This window comes from Phasianus colchicus, chromosome 11 (genome assembly GCF_987193195.1).
Source record: "Phasianus colchicus chromosome 11, bPhaCol1.hap1.1, whole genome shotgun sequence".
NCBI lineage: Eukaryota > Metazoa > Chordata > Aves > Galliformes > Phasianidae > Phasianus > Phasianus colchicus.
The window spans coordinates 9,121,136-9,144,026 of NC_143446.1; the positions used below are offsets into that span (position 1 = coordinate 9,121,136).

The 22,891-nt window shown below is 34.5% G+C and overlaps 1 protein-coding gene across 2 annotated transcripts in view; it reads right to left on the reverse strand.

The window, feature by feature from the left end:
• Positions 1 to 22,891, reverse strand: part of ERC2 (ELKS/RAB6-interacting/CAST family member 2) — a 429,234-nt gene that overhangs the window by 302,807 nt on the left and 103,536 nt on the right. For both annotated transcript variants that reach the window (XM_031609751.2, XM_090148181.1), the window contains exon 6: positions 21,400 to 21,567. In XM_031609751.2, the coding sequence (XP_031465611.2) occupies positions 21,400 to 21,567 (168 nt within the window). The remainder of the gene's footprint in view (positions 1 to 21,399; positions 21,568 to 22,891) is intronic.

The following is a 22,891-nucleotide window of genomic DNA, read 5'->3' on the forward strand; positions in this document are numbered from 1 at the left end:
GCCCTTTTCTTCAACAAAAACACTGCTCTGTTATCACCACTGTTTTTATCAAAAATCTACAATGCTGCATTGTATGAGCTTCCATGAAGAAAATTAACTGTTTCCCAAACAAAACCATAACATTTCTCATCTCTATTGTTCTAGGCACAGTGGTTGCTCTACTTTATATTTTAACTCAGCAAATTCTGTTATTAGAGACCTGATAATTAACAGGCTTTGCATTCCTTAAAGAACCTATTTGACTGTCTTCTTTTCACTGCTTTAGTATCTAAGAGCTGACAAATGGAAAGGGGCATAAAGCAGCTGAGCACATTCAAGCTATTCAGGACACAATGAGCAACACTATAGAGTGGTTTATAACACAAGATTACCTATTCTCATCAGAATAAACTCATAGCATATCATACCTCTGCCCCCATGGTGTCACAAGCTCTTTCAATTCCTACAAGCAATGTAGGAATGCTGGCATGATGCATCCATCACTTATCCTCCTTTACCTACTCCTCAAAAGATGGCATCCAGGTGGTCCAAAAAATCCTGGCCTCCCTCCCAACAGCTGTCTGTCACAGTCTCTACTAATCAATCACTGATTGTTTTTTATTATTTTTTTTTAAACTCTATTTAACCTCACTAGTCCAGATTACGTCCTCCTTTATAAGAGTAAAATAGTAATACAAATCAGTGTCAGACAAACCAGAAAAGGTCTTAGCTGCAACAAAGTGCAGTCAAGATAAGAATGGTTCCCTCTGGCAGTTTGAAACCCATCCTTGTGGAGCACTGTATGCCACAAGGAATACTGATTGTGTGTGGCTTTTCAATGCAGTCAACTGCTTAACAGCTATTTTCTTCAAGTAAATCTTTGCCTATCCTTGTCATTAAAATTAGGTTTAAAGCAAGTAGTCCAAAGTTAATATTCAGTTCAGTTCCAGCAAATTTTGAAAAACACATGGGAATTGTAACTCATGTGCTAATACTTAAAGTTTTTGTTAATAAAACTTCCAACACTAACCTTACCTCATTGAACTTACCTCACTGATTTTATGCTCGCTATAAAACTATAGCTGTCATAATATTTTTGAATTACCGTGAAAGGAAGTCAGACATTCCAGAGTCAATGTTATTTAGCAACATTATGATAGTTATAAATTCAAAATACTTAAAACCAATTTACAAAACTATCAATCCAAGTAGCTTTTTAACTTTTGAAATTTGTCTCCAATAACATTCAAATTTTATTATACTTTAAGAGATTAATGGAAAGTGAATTAAAAGGCCATAATATGCTTTTTTTTTTTTTTTAAGTCAAGCCAATGCACTCTGACTGCTTCATGAAAAAATGTACTGAATTCCATAATAATATTAAAAAAACAGTAAATATTTGTTCATTTCATATATGATAATCAAATTTTTATATCAGTTTCTTTTCTCAGTTTAATTTTTGTCTTAATTGTACAAGTCAATTATTGCAAATAGCTGACATAGCAATAAGAGTGATTTTTGAAAAGCACATTGAAGTTTATATCTCAGGACATTCAAACAAAGAAGCTGCCAACAGTTAAAGCTCTTCAATCTAACTAGAGTCCATGTTAGCCTGCAAGGATGAGAGCTGTACACTTGGCCTCACTCCCTCTCCCACTCTCACATATCTCAGAGGAGATACTTATGATTCACCTTGCTCTGAGACTGGAACACCTGCTTATGTCACCCACCTGTTTATCATATATTCCTTCATTGCAAGTCCAGCTGGCTACAGGCTTGGCTACAGGCTTATCTTCCAGAATATATGGCCAGCTCATAAATACAGTGACATAAAACAGCTTGAGCAATATTTTTCATTTATTCATAAGAACACAGAGAACAGAGAAGAAGGTTAAAATAATAAGCTGAATGTACATTGTTTGCTTTAAATTTAACAGTGTTTTCTTCAAGAAGTATGCTTTTGTATCTCTCCTGCCCATATTCTCTCAGAGCCCAGGTCATAGGCTTTTCTCTGGAAACTGCTGCATTTGTCTCAAATCTGTATCTGTTTCTAACCACCTGTAATCTCTTTGATTAAAAAATGTCTGATTTTTTTTTTTTTTTTATAAGTGGCCTAGGATATTTCAAGTGAAGAAACACCATCTCAGTTAGTCTTCTACATAAGTCTGTCAGTGTGTCTAAATGCAGGGACGATACACAGCAGGGAGCAGAATGTCACTTGCAAGCCTGCCAGTCCAATCAAAGCTCTGCACTTTCCTTAGGCCTGGGACCTGCAGTGGTGCATAGGGAAGCAAGCCCAGGAAAGAAGAGTGAACCTCTCACAGCTAGGGCCCCTGCCATATGAGTCAGATCCATGCACAAGTCTAATAAAAATCTATTGCTCATGTGATCTGTGCATAAACAGCAAGGCAGAATATCATGCTAGGTTTGCTGCACAAACACAACTACAGTGAACCCCACACATTACCTTACTGCATAGATGATGTACAATAAGGCATGCATCCATCATCTAGTTCATACATACAGATTTGATACATCTCTAAGATGTATAAGACTTACATCAGTGTGAAATTTTAGATACTGTGATATGTGAGATTAGCTAAGAGATTATCAAAACTTCAGTTTGTGAGAAGCAGAGTAGAGTTTGTCTCTAACCAGAGAACAGCTTAAGAAATAATTGCAAATAGGAGGCAAGAAGACACTTTCCTCAAATCCAAACAGAGTACAGTGTGTTAGTATAATAGATGGACAAAAAGACAATGTGGAATATTTGGCATTTCACTTACTCAGAAGAGTTGACATATAAATTAGTAGATCTATGTTGTTTTTTCTGTTACTTGCCCACAAAAATACTTCTCAAGGTTAAAAACCTCACTGAAGATACAGTTTGTCAATGTCTGGCATAATCTTCATATTTACAGATATCTTCTAAAGCTGGTAGTACCCAGCCAAACCCTCCCACAAAGAGGCTTTAAAAAGATAAAAGGATAGAATCACTAGAAACCCTAGCTGGCTCAGCTCTGTCCTAGACATTAAATATAAAAAGATACATGCGCTAGCAGAAAAGTTACAAATCAACTGCGAAAATGAAATCCTATCTTACATTCTTTGTTCAATCAGACCAAGGACACAAATTTCCTGGAATTCAGAAGTCAGGTCTTCTAAAAAAAAAAAAACTGAGACAGATTAGACAATTTGATTACATCTTTATAGAAATAAAACTAGAAGTTATGAAATCTTTAGTTCTCTATTCAGTGCAGAAACATATATTCAAAACCATTTGACAGATGTAATAATTAATGAATGATATTAAAACTAATTAAAAGAAAAAGGAAGGGGGGGGGATAGAAAGTTCCCTAATTGGACCCTAAAAAAGACTACTTTGTTATGTACGTTCTTGGTAAAAGACTACACAAGATATTGATGAGATTTCTTTTTGAATTAAGTAGGTGAGTTGGATGGCATCAGATGCTGATACTATCACTGATTTATTCCAACTATGAAATCCCTGCAGAATTATGCTTCCATAACAAGTCCTCAGCACTATAAATGATCCAAACAAGTATTCCAAACTCAATCAATGACGATGAATCCCGTTAGCAGTGTGGTAAAATCTTTGTTTTTCTGTTACAGAATCTTGGAGATTAATACACTAAGCCCAGGGAAAGAATAAGTGCTTACTACATGCAATTTACAAAGTCTAATTCTTTCACTGAAGGAGGATCAAGAATTGAGATTCTTTTTGTGGAGTAAATGAAGCTTGGCATGTGAACTTCGGAAGAAATTCTAAGACTAAATATCACTAGGTAAAAAAATTTTTTAAAAGTCAGATTCAAAGGATAGTAAAGAAAAAAATTTTAATACTTGATGAAAAAGAAAACAATAATAATAGCTAAGAGATTTTAGTGAACAAATTAAAAACTTCCAGCATCACTTCAATATGCTGTATGCACAAGTTACTGCTACTCATGTGGATGACAGTGTTGACTACTCTATACAAAAGATAACCAGAAAGAGAACAGGATCTCACTTAGTAGCTCATTTAAGAAATACAGCTCTATTCTGGCAATAGAGAACAACAAAGGAACAAACATTCTTTTATAGAGAACAGAAAAACACCATGGCCATGATAGCAAAGTATTATTCAAAATGAAGGATTCTGACTGATGCAAAACTCAAAGCAATATTTAACACTCCTGTGCAACAGCATTGCTTAATTTTAGCAAAAAGTCTACTTCAAAAACTGGAAAATCCATTCCAGTACAGCTCAACACCAGCAGTGGCTTTGGACAGTTTCATCAATAAAGTGTCTGAACTTGCTGGTCTGATCTTATGGGAATATAGATGTGGCAGTTCTCCAAACTTTTCCCATCAGTGCCTGACCCAGATAGTAAAACCCAGACATGGAGAGACTACTACTACTACTACACAGAGAGACCAAGAGAAGCTAACTCGGTATCTCAAGAAAAGACTACTGTCTATTGTAACCAAACTAATTAGTTTGGTAACTATTGTTCCAAATTAGTAACTCCTTTCCTATGTCATCTTCAGAGTAACATTCTTGAAGCATTTTAGGAAGAATAGAAGAAGGAATTATATTCTAAATCACTGAAGTCATCGAACGAGATACACCATCTCATACTCTGAATGTCTGAAAAAAGCTGACTGACAACACTGACGACTAAACAACACTACAAAGAAATGCACAAGATTGGAATTGAGACATAAAAGCAACAACATACTTTGTATAAATACAGTGTCTGTAGTACAGGTTACATGGAAAATTAAAAGAAAAAAGATATACTTAAGTTGTGGGCTTCCTAACATACCAATAGAGGTAAATTTGCAAAATGTTTATACTAATTCCAGTCTCCTAGATTATCTCTCAGCAAGCACTTCACGATATAATCTTGCAATTAAAACTGAGCTGGAAGCTGCAGATTTACTACAGTCATATTCCACCTGGGAGACAAACTGTTTCTCAGGACAAAATAGCAGGAAAACTGATATATGCTGCTTTCTTAACAGTGTTAACATTAAACAAACTATGTGAAGTTAGTTATGAAAACAAACTATCACAAAAGTGGTCTTATACTGTCAGATATGTAAGGGGTATTTTCACAAAACAAATCAGCAATGAAATAACTTTGAAACTAATTTCAGAGAATGACCTGATACCTACAAGAGCCAACAATGACAGCCAAGGTACTGTAACTAAATAAACAAATGAAAAAAGATAATCCTCAACTGAAAAACCTGATACAGTAAATAAATGCAGAAAAGATAACCCTCAACCACACATCAATTTTCAATGAGAATAAAAGCCAACTCTGATTCTTCACAGTACAAGAAACTCAAGAGCCCTTACCCATAAATTCCTGGATACCATCACATTCTTTCCTGCTCCAAAATGTCTAAGATGATACTGGCTAACATGCAAATGTTATTAGATTTCAAACACAGCGAATTCATGAACCACAAAGCCATGCTTGATCCTGTGCTGCATTAGAACTTGAATGGAAAAGTCATCAAATAACAGTGACCTACAGTGAAATAGCTTGACAGAAATCTTTCCTCCTTGCCCATCTCTCTTCAAGGAACCTCTCATCTTATAGCACTCCTAATATGAAACAAAGATGTGGCTAATATATACCAAATACAACCAAACTGCCATAGAGCAATAATCCCAGTCTTGTAAAACGTGGCCCTCTACTCCTGCAAAAGCAGCACAGATTTTGGTTCAACATAATATTTGCTCAAAGGAAAAAATACCTGGCCAAAATGTAACTGCTGTTGTATATAAAAATGAAGACACAAAACAAAACATTGAGGAGGGAGAGTGATTTAGCAACAGCGAAACAATGACAAAGCAAACTATTTGTTCCTGATATCTCAGTACTGGAGGGAATGCAGCAAAAACTCTTTCAAATGAAATACCTGAGAATAAAATTTATAACTGTCAGATATTAAAATGCTTTACAGAACAATGCTACAAAGGGTCTTCAAAATTATCAGTTAGTTGTGATTAAAATGATGGTCACCAGGACATCCAACCTCCTCAGGATATCCAACAAAGCTGTTACTACCATTATCTCGATGTTTACATTACAGAAGTTTTAGCTTTCAATCCTAAAAGGCATAAACCTTAAACTTTGAACATCTCATCTATTTATACCACTCCAGAATTCAAGATCATCTTAATCTCCTTAGCATTACTACTGGTTCCAGTATGATGCATCTCTGAGATGTCCATTTTGAGATCTTGTGAGTGTGCTTCCAAAGTTTAGTGAGTTATGTAGCAAAAATATTAAGTAAGCCTCACTGCAACATTAGGTCTTGACAGGCTTCCAAAGAATACTTCCACAGTAATTTTCTCCTACCACACTATCTAAACTGTTTACCCAGTAGCTAACATTTCACCAAACCATTCTTGGATAAACCTCAATTTTCTCTAACTTCAGTAATTTCCAACATGATATGGCATCAAATGCCTTACTAGATACAGCTAAATTAAACATAATGTGTTTTCTTTGTCTACAAGATAAGCACTTGTATCAAAGAAAAATACTGAATCTAGTCTAGTTCTCTTTACAGCAAATTCAAAGGGAGATATTCAGGATAATATTTTCACTTCAGTTACAAGTAGATTTCCACTATTTTTTAAGCCTGCTATCTAATCTGGGAATTTAAGTCTTATAATCCAATTTTAAATCTTATGCTTACCATGCAATTGCAAGCTTAGAGTTACTATTTTGTTCCAAACAAAATGTCACCAGAATTCCTGCTTTTTGAATACAATAGGATTTTAATCCTTTGAATGAGGTTACCCTTAAATAAGAAGATATATGGAACTGTGGAGAAGATTTTGCTAATATGTTGGAGAAAGTTGTATACATCTCTGCAAGACAGTTTATAAAAAATATTTATTGCATAATTTGCCTTAATATTCATTTTAGTCTATAGCTTAATTACATATGTATGTATATTCATGTAAGCATGTGTAAACAAGCATTACTGCTAAAAACAGAGTATACAAAATTTAACTCTGAAGTAGGAGCTACATGAGAGAAGATCTACTAACCATGGAAACTACATATTAGTATGAAAATTCACTTTCCAGTTTCTGGCAGTTGTCAATTACTTGGAGCCTTATAAATCTGTCTTTTGAGAGAATTCCAAAAATAAATAAATAAATCAAAGAAGTATCATTCCTCATCTGTTTTCCTTTGTCTGGTAAGCATTTTGAAAGTAATCTTTTTTTCCAGACAGATTATTCTGCACATGGGTGGAACCCTGCTCCCTTTTCCCTTCAAAAGACTGGGAAAAAGATACATTTCAACAGGAAAATGCCAGATAAAGAATGAATCTTAATGTAAAGTCAAGCATAAATTAACAACACAGGACTCTGCCTTATGCTAATTTAATTATATTTACCAGTGCTTACTTATGAGTAACATAACACCATCCTAAGAAGCAAAAAATAAAACAAAAAAAAGTAACCACGACTTTTCCAACCTCAGCAGTTAAAGAGGATACTGAAAGAACTGCTAATATTTCCCACCATCACTGTCATAATACCTGGTGGCTTTCACTAAATAATCCCATATAGTGACAAACATTTCACACAGTTCAATTAAATGGCAAAATGCATAAGTAATTAAGAGTATAAAACAATGCTTCAAAGGATTTAATTTCCCAGTACTCCTTTAGTAAGAAAGTATAGAGCTAGAAGTTAGAGAATAAAACCAACCACTTACAAATTTATTGAACATAAATCCAACTTAAGATTGCATTAGAAAAGCACATCTGTCGATGCATAGGTGTATCATCTCATAATTGCTGAAAACTAAATATATAATGGGAAAGCCAGCCTTTCTCCTTCCTGCATATATTGTACCCTTAGTAAAAACTCTGCAGCCTGCAAATTAGCTAGCACAGATGCAATTAAGTGCCCTGTAACTGAAGCTTTCTAAACTCTTCCATTATTGATGCAAGAAGAAATATAACCCTCTACCCTCAGTCACCACTGCACTAGATTGCAAGACCTAACAGAAAAGGTAAAGAAAAATTTTCTTTACTGTATGTTGTATGCAAGTTTTATACAAATGTGTGAACTTTTTCCTGCGAACAAGGTAACATTAAGCAGCCAGGGAAGACAAAGCAGCACTCACTCAATTAGTCTGGAGGTCACGTTATACAAATCATTATGCCACTGAAGAATAGAATGCTTTAAAACAAAGACAGAATCCTGTCTTTCCAAGCAGTACAGTCAGAAGGAAAGAAAGAAAGAAACAGGAGTGATAAGTGGCCATCAGAACTCAAATCTCAATATACAGAACACAACCTTTAAATGATAGATAGCAACCATTCTGTGATTACCATTTCAAAACTAAGTTGCAATCTACAACACAGGTCTAAAATTTTCTCCCCTTAAAGACACTTCTTTTTACATAACTTCAGAATTTTTCTTTCAACCACGTCACTGTTGGGTGAGACAACTGTACATCACTCAAAAAATTCTAGTCTGTCTTTCAGCTTTTATTAGCAGATGCCTGATTATGCCACAATAACAAATATCTTTGAACTGTTTAACTTTCTAATAAAGTTAAAAGCAAAAATACTAAAATTCTAAATATGTAATTCATAAAGAAGCATATTTTCCTTAATTAATTTTCTCAAAGTTTACAATATCTGTACTAATTCTCTGTAACTAGATATGTTCTGGATCCATTCTCAGTGAATCTGTGTAGAATAAACATTTGAAACATCTTAAGGACTAACTAAAACCATCCTTCTGCTACGCTGCAAGGCAAATGATTTTTGGATGTTTTGCATTTTTATGCTAAGTAGTGCAGCTGCAATTCATAAAAAGCAATCAAGCTAATTTAAGTCAATCATGTCCAGGAGGTTCTCATCACTTGTATTAAAATGCTCTCACACTCATTTTAAGGCTCTACCACAGCAAGCAACTTTTTTTTTTTCCCTCTAAAAATGTTTGTACATTAATGTTATGTATCTTACTCGAAAAAGAAATACACATCTTACAGAGTTTTTCCACTATGATTTAAATTTGCATCTTCATTTGAACAGAAACTTACACTGATTGAATCTAACACAAATAGACTATATTAGAATATAGCAACACTCTACCTATAGTAGCACATACTTTAAAGCAACAGACCAAAGGCAAAGCAAACTTTTAGCACTTAAAATGTACAACTGTTACCCTCTAACATATAATCTGGATTATATTACTGGGATTATAACACATTTTGAATTTATTATTTTGATTTATGAGTATGGCACTTCACAGCTGCCATTCTGAGTTGCCTCTCAGATGCTACATTTCACATTTTAAATCACTGTTTTGTTTTAAAATTTTGCATTAATCACTGCTTCTACATTTTAGTCCTGTAAAAATTCCTTCAGTTATACAAGAATCCCTTCCCTAGATGGGTTAAATCCAAGACAATTGATCTGAATTCCATTGTAATTCTTTGCCTTGTGGCCAACTCCCATGAACATGTGACTGTTGATTCTCCTCAGAAAATGAAAAATAATGAAAGAGAGACTTGAACTTCACATTATACCATGACTTTATTTACATTCCCTGCAAGGTGGCTGTGGAGTTCAGTACAGTATGTGGAGATGGATGCAGAGAATGACATAACCAAGTCCTTCATGAAGAGATTAAGGCAGGTCACAACAGAGGCAGCTTGCATTAGAAGCATTTACTACCTCAGAATGTAAAGTACTTACAAAGGCCCAGTGAGTTACCTTTGGCCATATTTTCATAATTGGTGTAGATATAAATTTAGAAATAGCAGAAATTTATGTTATAAAGAAACAATTTTATTCCTGGTTTGTCCAGTCAAACTTGAAAAATCACATCAAATTTAACTCTAAATTCTTCCACTAGCTTCAACAACTTTGGATAAGTTGCATTTTTTTTAGTGCCTTTGTATAATGACAAGCAAATGACAAAGATAATTTAACAAATGTTTGCCAAGCACTCTAAAGTGTCTCCTCAAGTATGCATATTCATTATAGTAAATAATTCATTCATAAGATTTCAAAGCATATCAACCTCACGAAGATCTTCTAGCCAAAGATTTATTTCTGTTGACAATTTTGTCCAGACCTTCCTCTCACTATTGCACACTACTCAACTCACATTTTGAAACATAATTTATGGAATCACAGAACAGTTTAGGTGGTAACAGTTTAGGTGACCTCTAAAGATCACACAGTCCTATGTACCTGCTCAAACCAGGGCAAACTACAGCAGCTTGCTCTGAATATGTCCAATAATTGAAACTCCACAGCTCTACTTCTGGGCTTGACAACTCTCAGCTTAAAAACAAAAAAAAAAAAAGTGAATTTCCTTATGTTTAAACAGGATTTCCTGTATTTAAATTTGTGTCCATTGCCTCTTTTCTTTTCAGTGGATAACACTCAGAGCCTGGTTCTATCTTCTTGAAACCACCTAATCAGGAATTTATACGTACTGATAAGCTCCTCCTTGAGCCTTCTTTCCTTGAAGTTTTCGAGCTCTCTCAGCCTCTCCTTATTTAATAGGTGTTTCAAACTCAATCACCTTCATGTCCCTGTGTTGGATTTGTATGCATACATCTTTTTTCTGGGGAAAGCCAGGATACAGTTGTCCTGAAGTTGTCTCACTAGTGCTGAGTAACGAAGGACCAACTCCCGTGACCTCCTGGCTATGCTTTTCCTATTGTAACCCAGGATGCTAATGGCATTCTTTATATGAGCACCCATTCCTCGTGTTACTTTAGGTCCAAACCCTCCAGATCTTTATCTTTTTCTTTTCTTTTTTTTTTTTTTTTTTTTGCCAAGTTTTCTCCAGTGGTGACTGCTGGTCTATGGTGTAACTGGTTATGGATGTAAGAATTTGTATCTCTCTTTCTTGAACTTAATGATGAAAGCATTTGTTGTCCAGGAAGAAAATGAAGCAGTTATGCTTAACTTCTCACTAGGTATGCAACAGACATCTTCAAAATTCCTGATGGAAGATTACAGTATAGGAAGCTAGCTATCTGCCAGACAACCAGTACAGAGAGTCATATTGCAAGATGCATGAAAACAAGTGCTTTGGTCCTTCAGTGAAGATAGGCCAATCTTTTCTATGGGTCATAATCAAGACAACTGAAAGACTGGACAACAACCATGCATCAACAGAGTATATGAGTAAAGTCTAGCAAATATTTGCTGTCTGACTTCAATGTAGTCTATTTGTTCAAATGACACTGTTCCTAGAAATGAAGGGCAGGCTGACCACACATGTGCCTGTCTGTATTCGTGGTCTGACACTTGGCACAATGAATTTCATTATGTTTATGCTCAGGAAAACTACTCTCAATTGTTTCCAGCCTGTTGCAAACATAAGCCTATAAGCTGTATTAGATATGTACTATTGTATTTACCACAACTTCATGAAATCATGCATAAAATCCTAAAATGGCATAAAAGAAATTTAACTCCTCTGAATTTTTTGTTTTCAATTTCTGGCAACATTTCAAAATAAACAAGGAAGCAAATAAATCCTTATATTGAAAGGTCAGCCATGACCTTATTTACAGAAAAATTAAAGTCAGCTTAAAGAAATATTTCAATGTAAAAAAGAGAAATGTAATTTTATCAATTATGACCATATCAAATGAAATAGCTTCTTAATAACATATCTTAGTATCTGAATGTTAAGGAAGAAACTGAGTTTCTTTTCTAGCCAAAAGAGTACACTGAAATTCCAAGTTGTCTCAAAAATGAAATAAAGAATTTGAAATGGAAAAGATGATGTTATTGTGACTCAGATAACACAGACCTGTTGAGATGCTGCAGATAATTAAGAATACAATATTCTCATACACCCTCATCTTAAGAACCTTACCACTCCTGTGATAAAGCAGAAAAGTTTAGCTCTAAACATTCAAAGATAGAAAACTCCGTGGAAGTACAGCAATATGAAAATACATGTACAGGTTGAAAATCAATGTAGTGCATGATCAAATAAGACTGCACAATATTATGTGTTATAGTTCTGAAAAAATATAAGAGATCAATGAATTACATTCTGGAAATCAAATATATACAAGCACTTTTTTCCTCTGCAGTTTTCTTCTTTGCCCTGTAAGTTTTCTTTATTTTTACATGATCTTGCAGTACATCTAAATTTAAAGATGAAAGACAAACCTTCACACAAATCTTTCTAATAGAAACCCATCTTCCATGCAAGCCACAGACAAAAAAAAAAGAAAAAGAAAAAAATCTTAATTTCTATTTCTAGTAGTAGTAGCACTTTCTAACAGAAAATTTCTCTTTAGTTCTTTGTTATTTCTTCTAAGTTTTAAGGCAACTTTAATGCCCTCAGTGAGGAATGTTTCTTTGTGTCATACCCTGTGTCCCTTCAGATTTATGACTGAAAAAGCACTACTGATGTTTTAAAATAGAAATAACTTCCTCCCATGTTGTTACAAAATGTTTTAAATTCAACTACAGACAACATGCATACTTGGAAAAAAGGAAAATATTATTTATGCAGAAGTATGTAGAAATGGGGAGAGATATAATAGATAACGCTTTTCATTTCAACTAAGAATTATAGGAAGACAGCTACAGTATTTATGAATACTATAATTAATTTCAGAATCCAGTGTTGCTCTGATGGTATTCAGAAAAATGACTAAATAATACAGCATAGAAGTAATTAAACTAATGGAAAGTATTCCGAATATTTTCTTGAAGGTTCAAGAGTTTAAACAGCTTAGAGGGGAAAATAAGCATGCAGTGAACACAATCCAGAACTGTTTTTATTTACAAGCTCCTCAATCTTTCCTACCCCATACCCATCTTGTGTCTGATCTCACAGTGTAGGGCAGCTGTAAGTAGTCTTTAAAATGATAAGCAACAGCTGTTGTGTGTTTGACCTGAGAAAGAATTTGAAAGACAAAAGTAGAAGGACACAACAGTGAAAACAGTTTTCATAAATGAAGTATCTGTAGAATTGTTTGAGCCTGTTTCTAGCCAAATTCTGGTAATAGTATCTGACATGCATCTTGCCTGCATGAAACTTCACTTAAAGACAGAAGCAGAAAGAAGCTAATAAAGGCAATGATCATTCACAGTCCATACATGAATAACTATAAAACCAGTCTATTTTAAAGGAAAATCATTACTGAGCTTCAAAAATCAAGAACATACGTTACAAGATGTCAGAACCAAGGTTTGAAAGTCTACCTCTGCAAAGCTCATTTAATTCCTTATGCTGAACTAGACAGCCAAGAAATTTCTGCAGAAGCAGTAACCAAAATGTTCTCAACCATTTTATGTTATCTTCTGATCTACTTCTGGATCCAGATTTACACTAATATCATAATTTTCAAAACACACTGAACCCTCTGATTGTGTCCTGTTAGAACTTAATCCTACAGTACCTGAATATTGTAAGTACATTTCTAACACTAGCCACAGTACACCTCCCAGTCTTAAAGGATGTTCAAGACGCTCTTTCCACCAGCCCTGATGTTCCTGTCCCAGAGCTCTTTAGCACTGCGTTCTCTGCAATACATAATCCTTTTTAAAGGATTCTGTATAATTTTATTTTCTTCATGAAGCTTTAGATTATCATTAATACTGGGCAAAATCTAACCTTTCCCTTCATATTCCTTCATCAAATGCATCAGAAATATATATTTGTGTATTTAAAACCATTTTTCCTAGTTTTCTAAATCTTTATTTCTTCTAGCACAGTACTGCTGTTCACACATTCTTTTGTAAAACTCAGAATGCTATCACTGAAAATATTCACAGTTATTATCAAGCAATAATCTTCTAAAAACAAAGAGACAAATATAAGTCAAAGAATATACCTTATAAAATCATCAGGATGCACACACACACACATATATATATTTTAAATTACAGCTGGTGGAATGGATAATTTAGCAAAATAGGGTCAGATAAAACAAGAAACCTCCACTATATGTATTTGCACCAGCATCAGCAACTCCTGACATTCTTATTTCTTTATATCCCACACTTCTTTCACAAAAATATGAAAATTAACATTAAAAAGAGATATAAATGATGTAAATTGATCTGTAGAAAGTGTGTACATTTCACAGGGTGCAATTCAAAGTCTATATTTCACAGAACAGATAACTAAAAGCAATTATACAGACTCAAGTTACTTGATGCCACATAACTGTATATCTTTAAAAATATTATTATGTTATAAATTATTACATAGAAACAATGCAACTATTGCTACAGCAATGAAAAGGTAGAGGATGATATATGGGAAAGAAAATAAGTCCCACAGAGGATTTTTATTTGAAGATCTAAGATTTAAATTATAATGCCATAATGTTAAAATAATCACTGGAAAAGAATCAAAGAATTAATTGGAAGTAACACCAGAAACTGTGAAGTGCAACAGTCAGCTAACTCAAGAGTTTACCAACATTTTTAACCACTTACATGACCACAGATCTAAAAAGAACACTTTTCAAAGGACGTGGATGATTAGAGAACTTTGTTATGATTAGTTGAGTTATGAAATCCCACAAATGTTAATTAGCACTCTGTGTTTGAGTACATTTTGAATTTCAATTAAATTAACCTGAGAGCCCTTTTATTAACTACATTTTTTTTTAAATGCTCAAAGAATATTAATATCCTTATTTAACTAGGTGCTATCATGCATAGTAGTTGTTTTGCCCAGCTCCTATTCAAGTGTGGGACCGCTATTTTCATGGCTCACTGTGCACAACTGCAACTCCTCCCTGCATCAACTGGAAACTAAAATGATTGTTCCCACATGTCTGTGCCAGCCAGTCCACAAGGATTTTTATTTACTAAAGCCTTGAGGCCACACAACTTAACTACCATGAGTTACCACAGTACAACTGAAAAGTACCAAATCTACTTCAGAAACACAGCTTCTGCCACACATGTATTATCCTTCTCTAAATGTTTAAATGGAACATTACATTTATGTCTGCATTTCTACATTGTCCAATTTATAAAATGAAAAAGCAGCATTCACTTTAAAAGACAACAAAAACAGAAGCTACTAAATGGAATTCCATTAATTTTTACCACTCCGGCTAGTTGAAAATACACCAAATAATATCTGAATCAAATTATCCAAGACAAAATATAGCTGCTGGGTTTTTTTGGTTTTTGTTGTTGTTGTTTTTTGCATGAAATAATTTGTAAATATCTTTTACATCTAATAATGACATATTATTCAAAAATGCTCAGAGTCCGCACTACTTAATAATTTTAAGAATGGAAAGCACTAGAGAAATGTAAAATACAATGTAATTGTATTATGTTATCACTTGGGACATCATTTAACTACTTGTTGCATTAATTGATCTTATGCAGAGATTTTCCTAAACATTATCAGGTCAGCTGTGACACCACTGATCTTTCACAGACTTGGATTCTTACTTACATTTCCCATAGTAAGACCTAGAAGTTTCTTCCCTTGTAGAAGTTAAACAAGGAAGACAAAAAACCCACCATGTAACTAAAAGGAAAATCTTATTTAGAATTCTGTCAAGAAAACAATCAAGCCATTTGAGGTTTATTGTCAACATAAGCCTTTCCAAAGATTTCTGGATCACCACAGCTGCAGAAGCTTCTGTATTTCATCATGACTTTTCTTCTGCAGAGGAGGAGAACAGACTGAGAATTCCTCTTTGCCCCTTCCGCAAGATTGAGTTCGGAGCTTAAAAGCAATTGTGAAATGAAAGCTCTGTTACTTATGTTAGAAAAACAAACAAAACTCTTCAGTAGAGAAGGATGCCCCCAAACTGAGTCACTGTTATAAAAAAAAAAGTCGTTTGCAGTTTTGGCCTTGAGCTCCAACACATAGACTGACCTACCCCACATTATATTCCTGAATTGCATTCTTTACATCAAAGTAATACAACTTAAATCAGTCCTGTGTAAAAAATAAAAGACCCTACTTTTCTGTAGCAAGCTTTTACCTAGTTGTACGTACTCTAAACAAGGGTGATTCATCATCTTCTTTAGTTTTTATCCCTATATAGCAGGGCACACAAAACACCACCCACCTACAGCCTTTCACTTTTACAAACCATGAGAGCCACACGCATTTGCCTATAAGGTCATTCATGGATGATGGGCCCCTGTCTCCCTTCAGTCACCACATTCAGCAATTCATGTCTTCCTTCAAGTGACTCCACCCCTTTCTCCACCTGTTTCTTAAGCATAAAAAATACCTCCCTGCAAATAAATGCAAAAGTACCTCTACCAGCACACTTAATCACAAAATAAGAAATTGCCAGAGAGCAGAAAAGATCCTTTGTAAAGCAGTCTTATCAAAAGTCCTCTCAAAATATTTCCAGTAAGAGCAAAAGTTTTAAAATTGTAGATAACAGCACTAGAATTTTTCTAATCATTCTCATTCAGTATAATCAAACCTAACTGAAGCTTAATTTATCTTATCACAGTAAATTTGACTTTAAAAATGCCATTTAAGCTATCTAATTGAATATTATTTTATAAGGCAACAAGATAATGTGCTGTTTCTGACTGAAATAACCTGTTACACCATTATTGTTTCGAAATAAAAAGCCTTACATTTCAAGTGATAACAAATGTCAACATTGTAACAAAGTAAAGCAAAGGTTTTGTTCCAAATATTCTGTGCTGTCTGTATTTACCTGCTCTTTACACAAAGAATTGCAAAGAAGTCAATGACTTCCCAGCCTTTCTTTATAAACAGATTCATTTTAAAAGAGAAATGGATTGCAATAGATATCTATTATCATCATCCTTCCTCTTCAATTTTATTATTTTTTGTTTTAAAACGTGGATTTTACATATCCTTCTCCATTTACAAGACTAAGCTTATAATTTACAAATTTTCTTTGTGGAGATATTCAGATTTCACAATTCATTGATCTGCACAAAATACGTCTGCCAGTTTATGTCTGTGCTACCTAAAGCAGTGATACTCTGAAGTGCTAAGGTAGTTTGTGTCAGAGCTGCTTCTGAAATTCTGAGGAATTTCAGAAATTCTGAAATGTTTTTCTCCACTGAGATACACAGCTGAAGTGAATGTATTCTCACCAATTTACATCAGATTTCTTCCTGATGGTAAGAGCAGAAGTTAAATACCAGTATACAAACATAGTATAAAACTGTACCATCTTTCACTTTTCCAAGTAACAGTAATCAAATTTGTTTAAATCAAAAAGGATCATTTGAGCTATTTAACCCCCTTCCTATTCTTTAAAAGGCTTCATTTTGAACTTTAACATATAAAGCTTCTACACAATGGCAAAGAAAATCTAATCTAACATCCTTCCTTTTAGCAATTCTCTGTGGAGTGACATTTTCAGTATTCTGTAGCTGGAGTAGCCTGACCTTGGCTCACTTTTATCTGACCTCAGCGTTGTCACATCATTAATAAGCACAGAATCAAAACAAAGGCTATATACATCAGGGTAAGAAAAGTTTGCATGGTTTGGCTATATTATCATATGTACCCTTAAAATGGAACAAAACGAAATGTATATAGCAGAGGTGGTGAACCTTCTAAGAACTGGCTCCAAACTTTTTTCCTGGCAATAAACTATTTTCAGACCTCCCAACTCTGGCCACCATGATAGTTATTGCTTTACAGGATTATACTCTTTTGTTTCAGCCGTCAATAAAAACTTCAGATGATAGCTTTTTAAGTCAAAGAAGCCTATAAAAAAAACCACTGAAAACCACTGACATCACTAAGACAATGGAAAAACAGAACAAAAAGCACATCATGTTTAGATCTAGACTTAACATATTTACTCTTGGTTTTATTAATTTTCTCTGAGCATGTGACAAAAATCCTTTGTATTTGAAATCTTTTCCACTTACCTTTTTTCAAAGTATATTAACTATGTTCATCAAAAATTCCAGATGCCCTCTGCTATTATAAGTATATGTAAATACCCAGAAAATACTGGTGATGCTTTTCAGCAGTAGTTAATATTCTGCAGAGACTAAAAGATCATTATATCTCTGCTTACACTTCATTTCTTACTACTGAAACAAATTGTTATTATAAGCTCAAATTTAAATCATCCTTGAAAAAAAATGTTTTAATTTTGGTGACATCATGAAAATCCCAATACTTGATCCAATACTGTTCAACTCATTAATTATCTAGATGATGGGAGCAACATAAACTCCCAGAAAGTTTGCTGATGACAGAAAACTGGGAGGATACATCAGAGGCCATGCTGCCACGCCGAGGGACTGAAGAAAAGGGCTGACAGAAATATCATATTGATGCTATTGCTTCATATGCAGCTGCTGCATCCAAAACCTGAAGACAGCCTTAGGGTACTATTATTAAGCCAAATAATAAAAGTCTTGTTATAAAGCAATTAAGATCAAATTAAAAAAAAATTATTTTAGTACAGGATTTACTGAACTGAATTGATTAGTATAAGGTGATTACAAAGTAATCCTGTTTAGGCAGGGAGTCAACATTGCAACTACCAACACTTCAGCTCAGGATTAGAACTGACCTTTTCTGGTTACTTTTACTTCCAGAAAGAAGCCCTCCCAGGCAGGTTATGAGCTTGTTTTAGGACAGCATGAAATTCTACAGTGATAATTAACAAAATATATTCTGCAAAAAGAAGAATTGGACATGCAGAAAGAAAGGAGTGGGGCTTTATGCAGGCCAAGAAGTTATTAACTTTACTCATCTGGGAACTACAAACAATACCTTGTACAGCACAAAATTCCTTCCATAATGTTTTCCACCTGCTGGAGGGCTGCCATTCACCCTGCATCTCCCTGCAGCTGCTTTTCCATCTACTGCTGGAACCAAACGCCCTCCCTTTAGATAAGACCTGAGGCCTGAATATAGAAGATTCATGTGCTATAAGCAGACAAAATCTTTCCCTAATTCTACACTGCAGAAAACAAAACCTGCTATGTTCAGAATCAATGTTGTATTATGACCATAGTACAGATAAGCTTTTTCAGCTTCAAACCCAGGTCTCAGTGCACAGATGACAAAATCATATTCTAATTCCACATCCACCTTCAATGGTGGTTGCATGTTCACCCACGTAAAGCACACTTGCTCATTTTCAAGTGTTTAGCAAGGTGAACCTTATTCTTAATGCACTGAAAGCCCTATCGTGGCTCTCTTGGCTCTCATGTTGCATAAACTGTTTCTTCTATAAGAGAAGTATGAGCTTTGTTAAAGGATCTTTTGCTTTTTTTTGTTGTTTAACACATCTTAACACTTATATCAGAAACAAAGTTCCTATGGCCTTTGCTGATACTTAGGATTACACCTATATCACATTTGGTCTCACAACCTGTGGTAAATGTAGAATTTCCCACAAAGATTCACAAAAGATAAACTTTCCCTTGACTGAACCACAATTCTCCAAACTAAAGCAGCTCCTTTTACAAGACAAGACATTCACAAGTACTGAAGAAAGATACAATTGAGCTGTATGAAGATTATATCTGTGAAATGGTTATACAAAAGACTTCCCATAAAACTAAGAGTAGGTAAAAGGGAGTTTAGAACAGATTTACTAGATCTACACATTATGAACTTTCCTGTCAAAGTTGTAGTTCTAGTTCAGTTCTGTCATTCATAATAAAATGATTTTCATATGTTTCAGGAAACATCTCAGTAACAGGAAAATGCAGTCAGAAGACACAAATTTGCTAACTGAAATGCAAAATTAAAATAACTATTTAATTTTTATTGTTGTTTTTTTGGCCCACAGCCCAGTCAAAAGATATAGGGAACAAGTAAGCGTGCAAAAGAAATAAAAGAAAGAAGTAGGCATTTCCATCCTGAAAAAGACAAAATGCAAGCAGCATAGACAGCTTGATTTCAACTGCCTCATAGCTAACACTACACCTCAAAGTTTTTGGCACCCAGTGAATGGGCCCTAGTTCATAATTTTTACTGAGATGCCTTCTGGCAGTTTATGTCCTTTCTGGTTCTGTTTAAACAGTGATAAGAAGCAGTGAAGCCAATCTACACGGGCTGCTGTCCAGCTTTTGCACTGCTCAGGGCTCTGGCACATTTCTACAGGATACCCATAGTTTAACAGAATCTCTCCAATAAACCAGTCTGGAAGTTGTAACATACTAGTTTGTGGGAAAGAGGCACTTTTGACCAGAAGAACTCCCTAACATACAGAAAAGTGGTAAAAAATTTGCTGAAATCCAGACCATCTTCAAAATATGTGAATAATGCATGATTACAATAAGGACATCAGCTATGCAGAAGCTTTATTTTCTGATCTATAGATTTTCTTGGACACAAGTAATACATTTGTTGTTCTTGATTGTCAAAGAAAGCAAATAACATTCTTACATACTTATATATCAATTTATAATAAATAATTATCATTTTATTCTTTTTTTTACCACTGCCCATCTGCCAGCAGTAAGATTGTGATGTTTTGAATATATGCTGGTCTGATAAAGAATTAGGAAATCAAATTAGTGGAGAGCCACAAGAATTCAGCATTATCCTCAGCAGCACAACAGGTACTACAAACCTTTCAAAACAGATTTGCACAGTTGAAGATTATGTTAGACTCTCATACTTTAAGTAACATACTTCTCTGAAAAGCTGCACTGTATAACTGAATTTCACTGACATTTGTGTCCTTGAAAGGGGTGCACACCTTAAAATAAAATAAAAAGCAATCTAAATAGTACTGAGTGTTCCAAGTCTATGAAGTGGGTTTGTTTGTTTAAAATAAAAAAGAACAGACAATATTTTTAACACTGGATTCCATTAAATGTAATAACCACCTCAACCTCGTATTCCAATACCCGTATTTTTATTATCTGATTTTGTAATACGTACATAACTCATGCATTGACCCAAATTAAAGAATGGAACTAACTCATACTTTTTAAATCAAAGACTGTTGCATTGGAAAGAACCACAGATTAATATCAGGTACTCTTGAACAGACCCCTTGAAAATTCATTAGGACATTAATTCTTCAGACTAGAATTAAAAAAGCATCAGAACAGAGCAGTCAAAACCAAAACTGAGTAAGTTGATAGATGAAAAAATGAAATCACAACAATCAAGCCATTTGGCCATAGCTCCACCTTGAACCCAAAGAGAATTAGGCACAGTTTCTTGAATTGCACTCACAGATACTTTTAAAATAAATTAGACAAAAAGATCTGGTGTGTGACCTAATATATAGATAGATATAGATACAGGTATCAAATAGATTGATATTTCAAGGGCTTAAAATTATTTCACTATACTTCAACAAATTGTCTTCTATAGAGATTTGCAATGTATAATCAGCTCAATAAATGTTTTAACTAAACATTCGTATCACATTTTATGATCAGAAGATACCATACCTCTGTCTGAAGTATGGCAGCTCTCTGTTCTTTGGCAGTAAGTGACTCTTTAAGCACTTCAATGTGTTGCTTGCAATCTGAATTCTGATTGCTAAGGGTTTCAAGCTTAGTTTGTAAGGCAAGAAGTTCTGATTCTTTCTTTGAGAGTTCTTGTTTCAGTTGGTCAATCTGTAATGGAGAAAGTAAACAGTTTAATTGTTAATTTTATTTTCAATTCATGGGTGCACTAGAAATCTGGAAAGTGAGAAAGAACAAAATAATAACGCAACTCATATCTCCTGTAAATTCTGGATGAGAATTAGGATGCGAATTGTTAAAATAGTCACAACCTCATGTAATTTCAAGCACTCTGTTTTAAGAATGATCGTCATGCTCTTGCTGAAATTAAAAAGGAAACTCTTAAAGCTTAAACATGATGATTTGGCCTATAAATTAACCACAGAACTCACTTAAGTTCAAAAGAATTCATCCTGTGTGAGGTAAATCTGGCGGGACAGAAAACACGCATAGGAAAAAAAGTTTTCATAAAAGTATAAATTCAATCCAATAGCCTATTCCTTCCAACAGCATGATTCTTGTGACTTAAGTTATCATTGGTTCAAATGAATCAAGGCTTTTAGGAGTCTGATGACAAAAAGCAGGCATCTTAGTAAAGAGAGGAAAAAGAAGATTAGTAGAAATTTAACATTACTCTTCTTGAAAACTTCCTGCTGCCCACTGTCCCCACCTCCATTTTTCCTTTCTGGCCATTCCTATGGAATTCCAGGTACTAGAAAAGCCAAACCAAAGAGATTAGCTTAAATGAAGTCTGAGAAAAACGTTAGGAAAAAAATTCCACCGAGTAAAACATCTGTGAGACTGCATGTAAAAACATATCCTAGGGGAAACAGTAGAAACACATACTTATGTCAATCTGGACGTTAGGAAATACTACTTTTCTGAAAGACTGCTCAGGCAGTGGAACAGGCTGCCAGGGAGATAGTGGAGCCACCAAACCTGGAGGTATTCAAGGAACATTTGGACATTGTATTGAGGGATATGGTTTAGAGAGAAATATTGGTGATAAGTGGATGGTTGGACTGGATGATCCTGTAGGTCTTTTTCAACCTAGGTGTTTCTGTGACTTTTAGGAAGGAGCTTCTGAATTCCAAAGTAGATGTTATGGAACTGTGATCATTCTTTCCATAATGCTAAGTATGAGAGGTGGCCACAGAATGCAAAAGAGAAGTAGATTTAGAATACACAAATCTGAACAAAGCACTGGACAACACAAAGAGTGATGCTAACATATGGCAAATTAGGTGATACGTAACAGTATTTTTTGAAGTGCTGTGAGGTAATTCTGGTCACCAGATGAGTTCAGATATATCATCTCATGAGAATTATTTGAATTAAGAATCCTCGGTGCAGCTGCATAGTTCAGGGAAGCCATGTTTCCTTTATACTTGGAAAGTTTTCTTGATGACTTTAAGTAGACCTATAAACCTTTGAA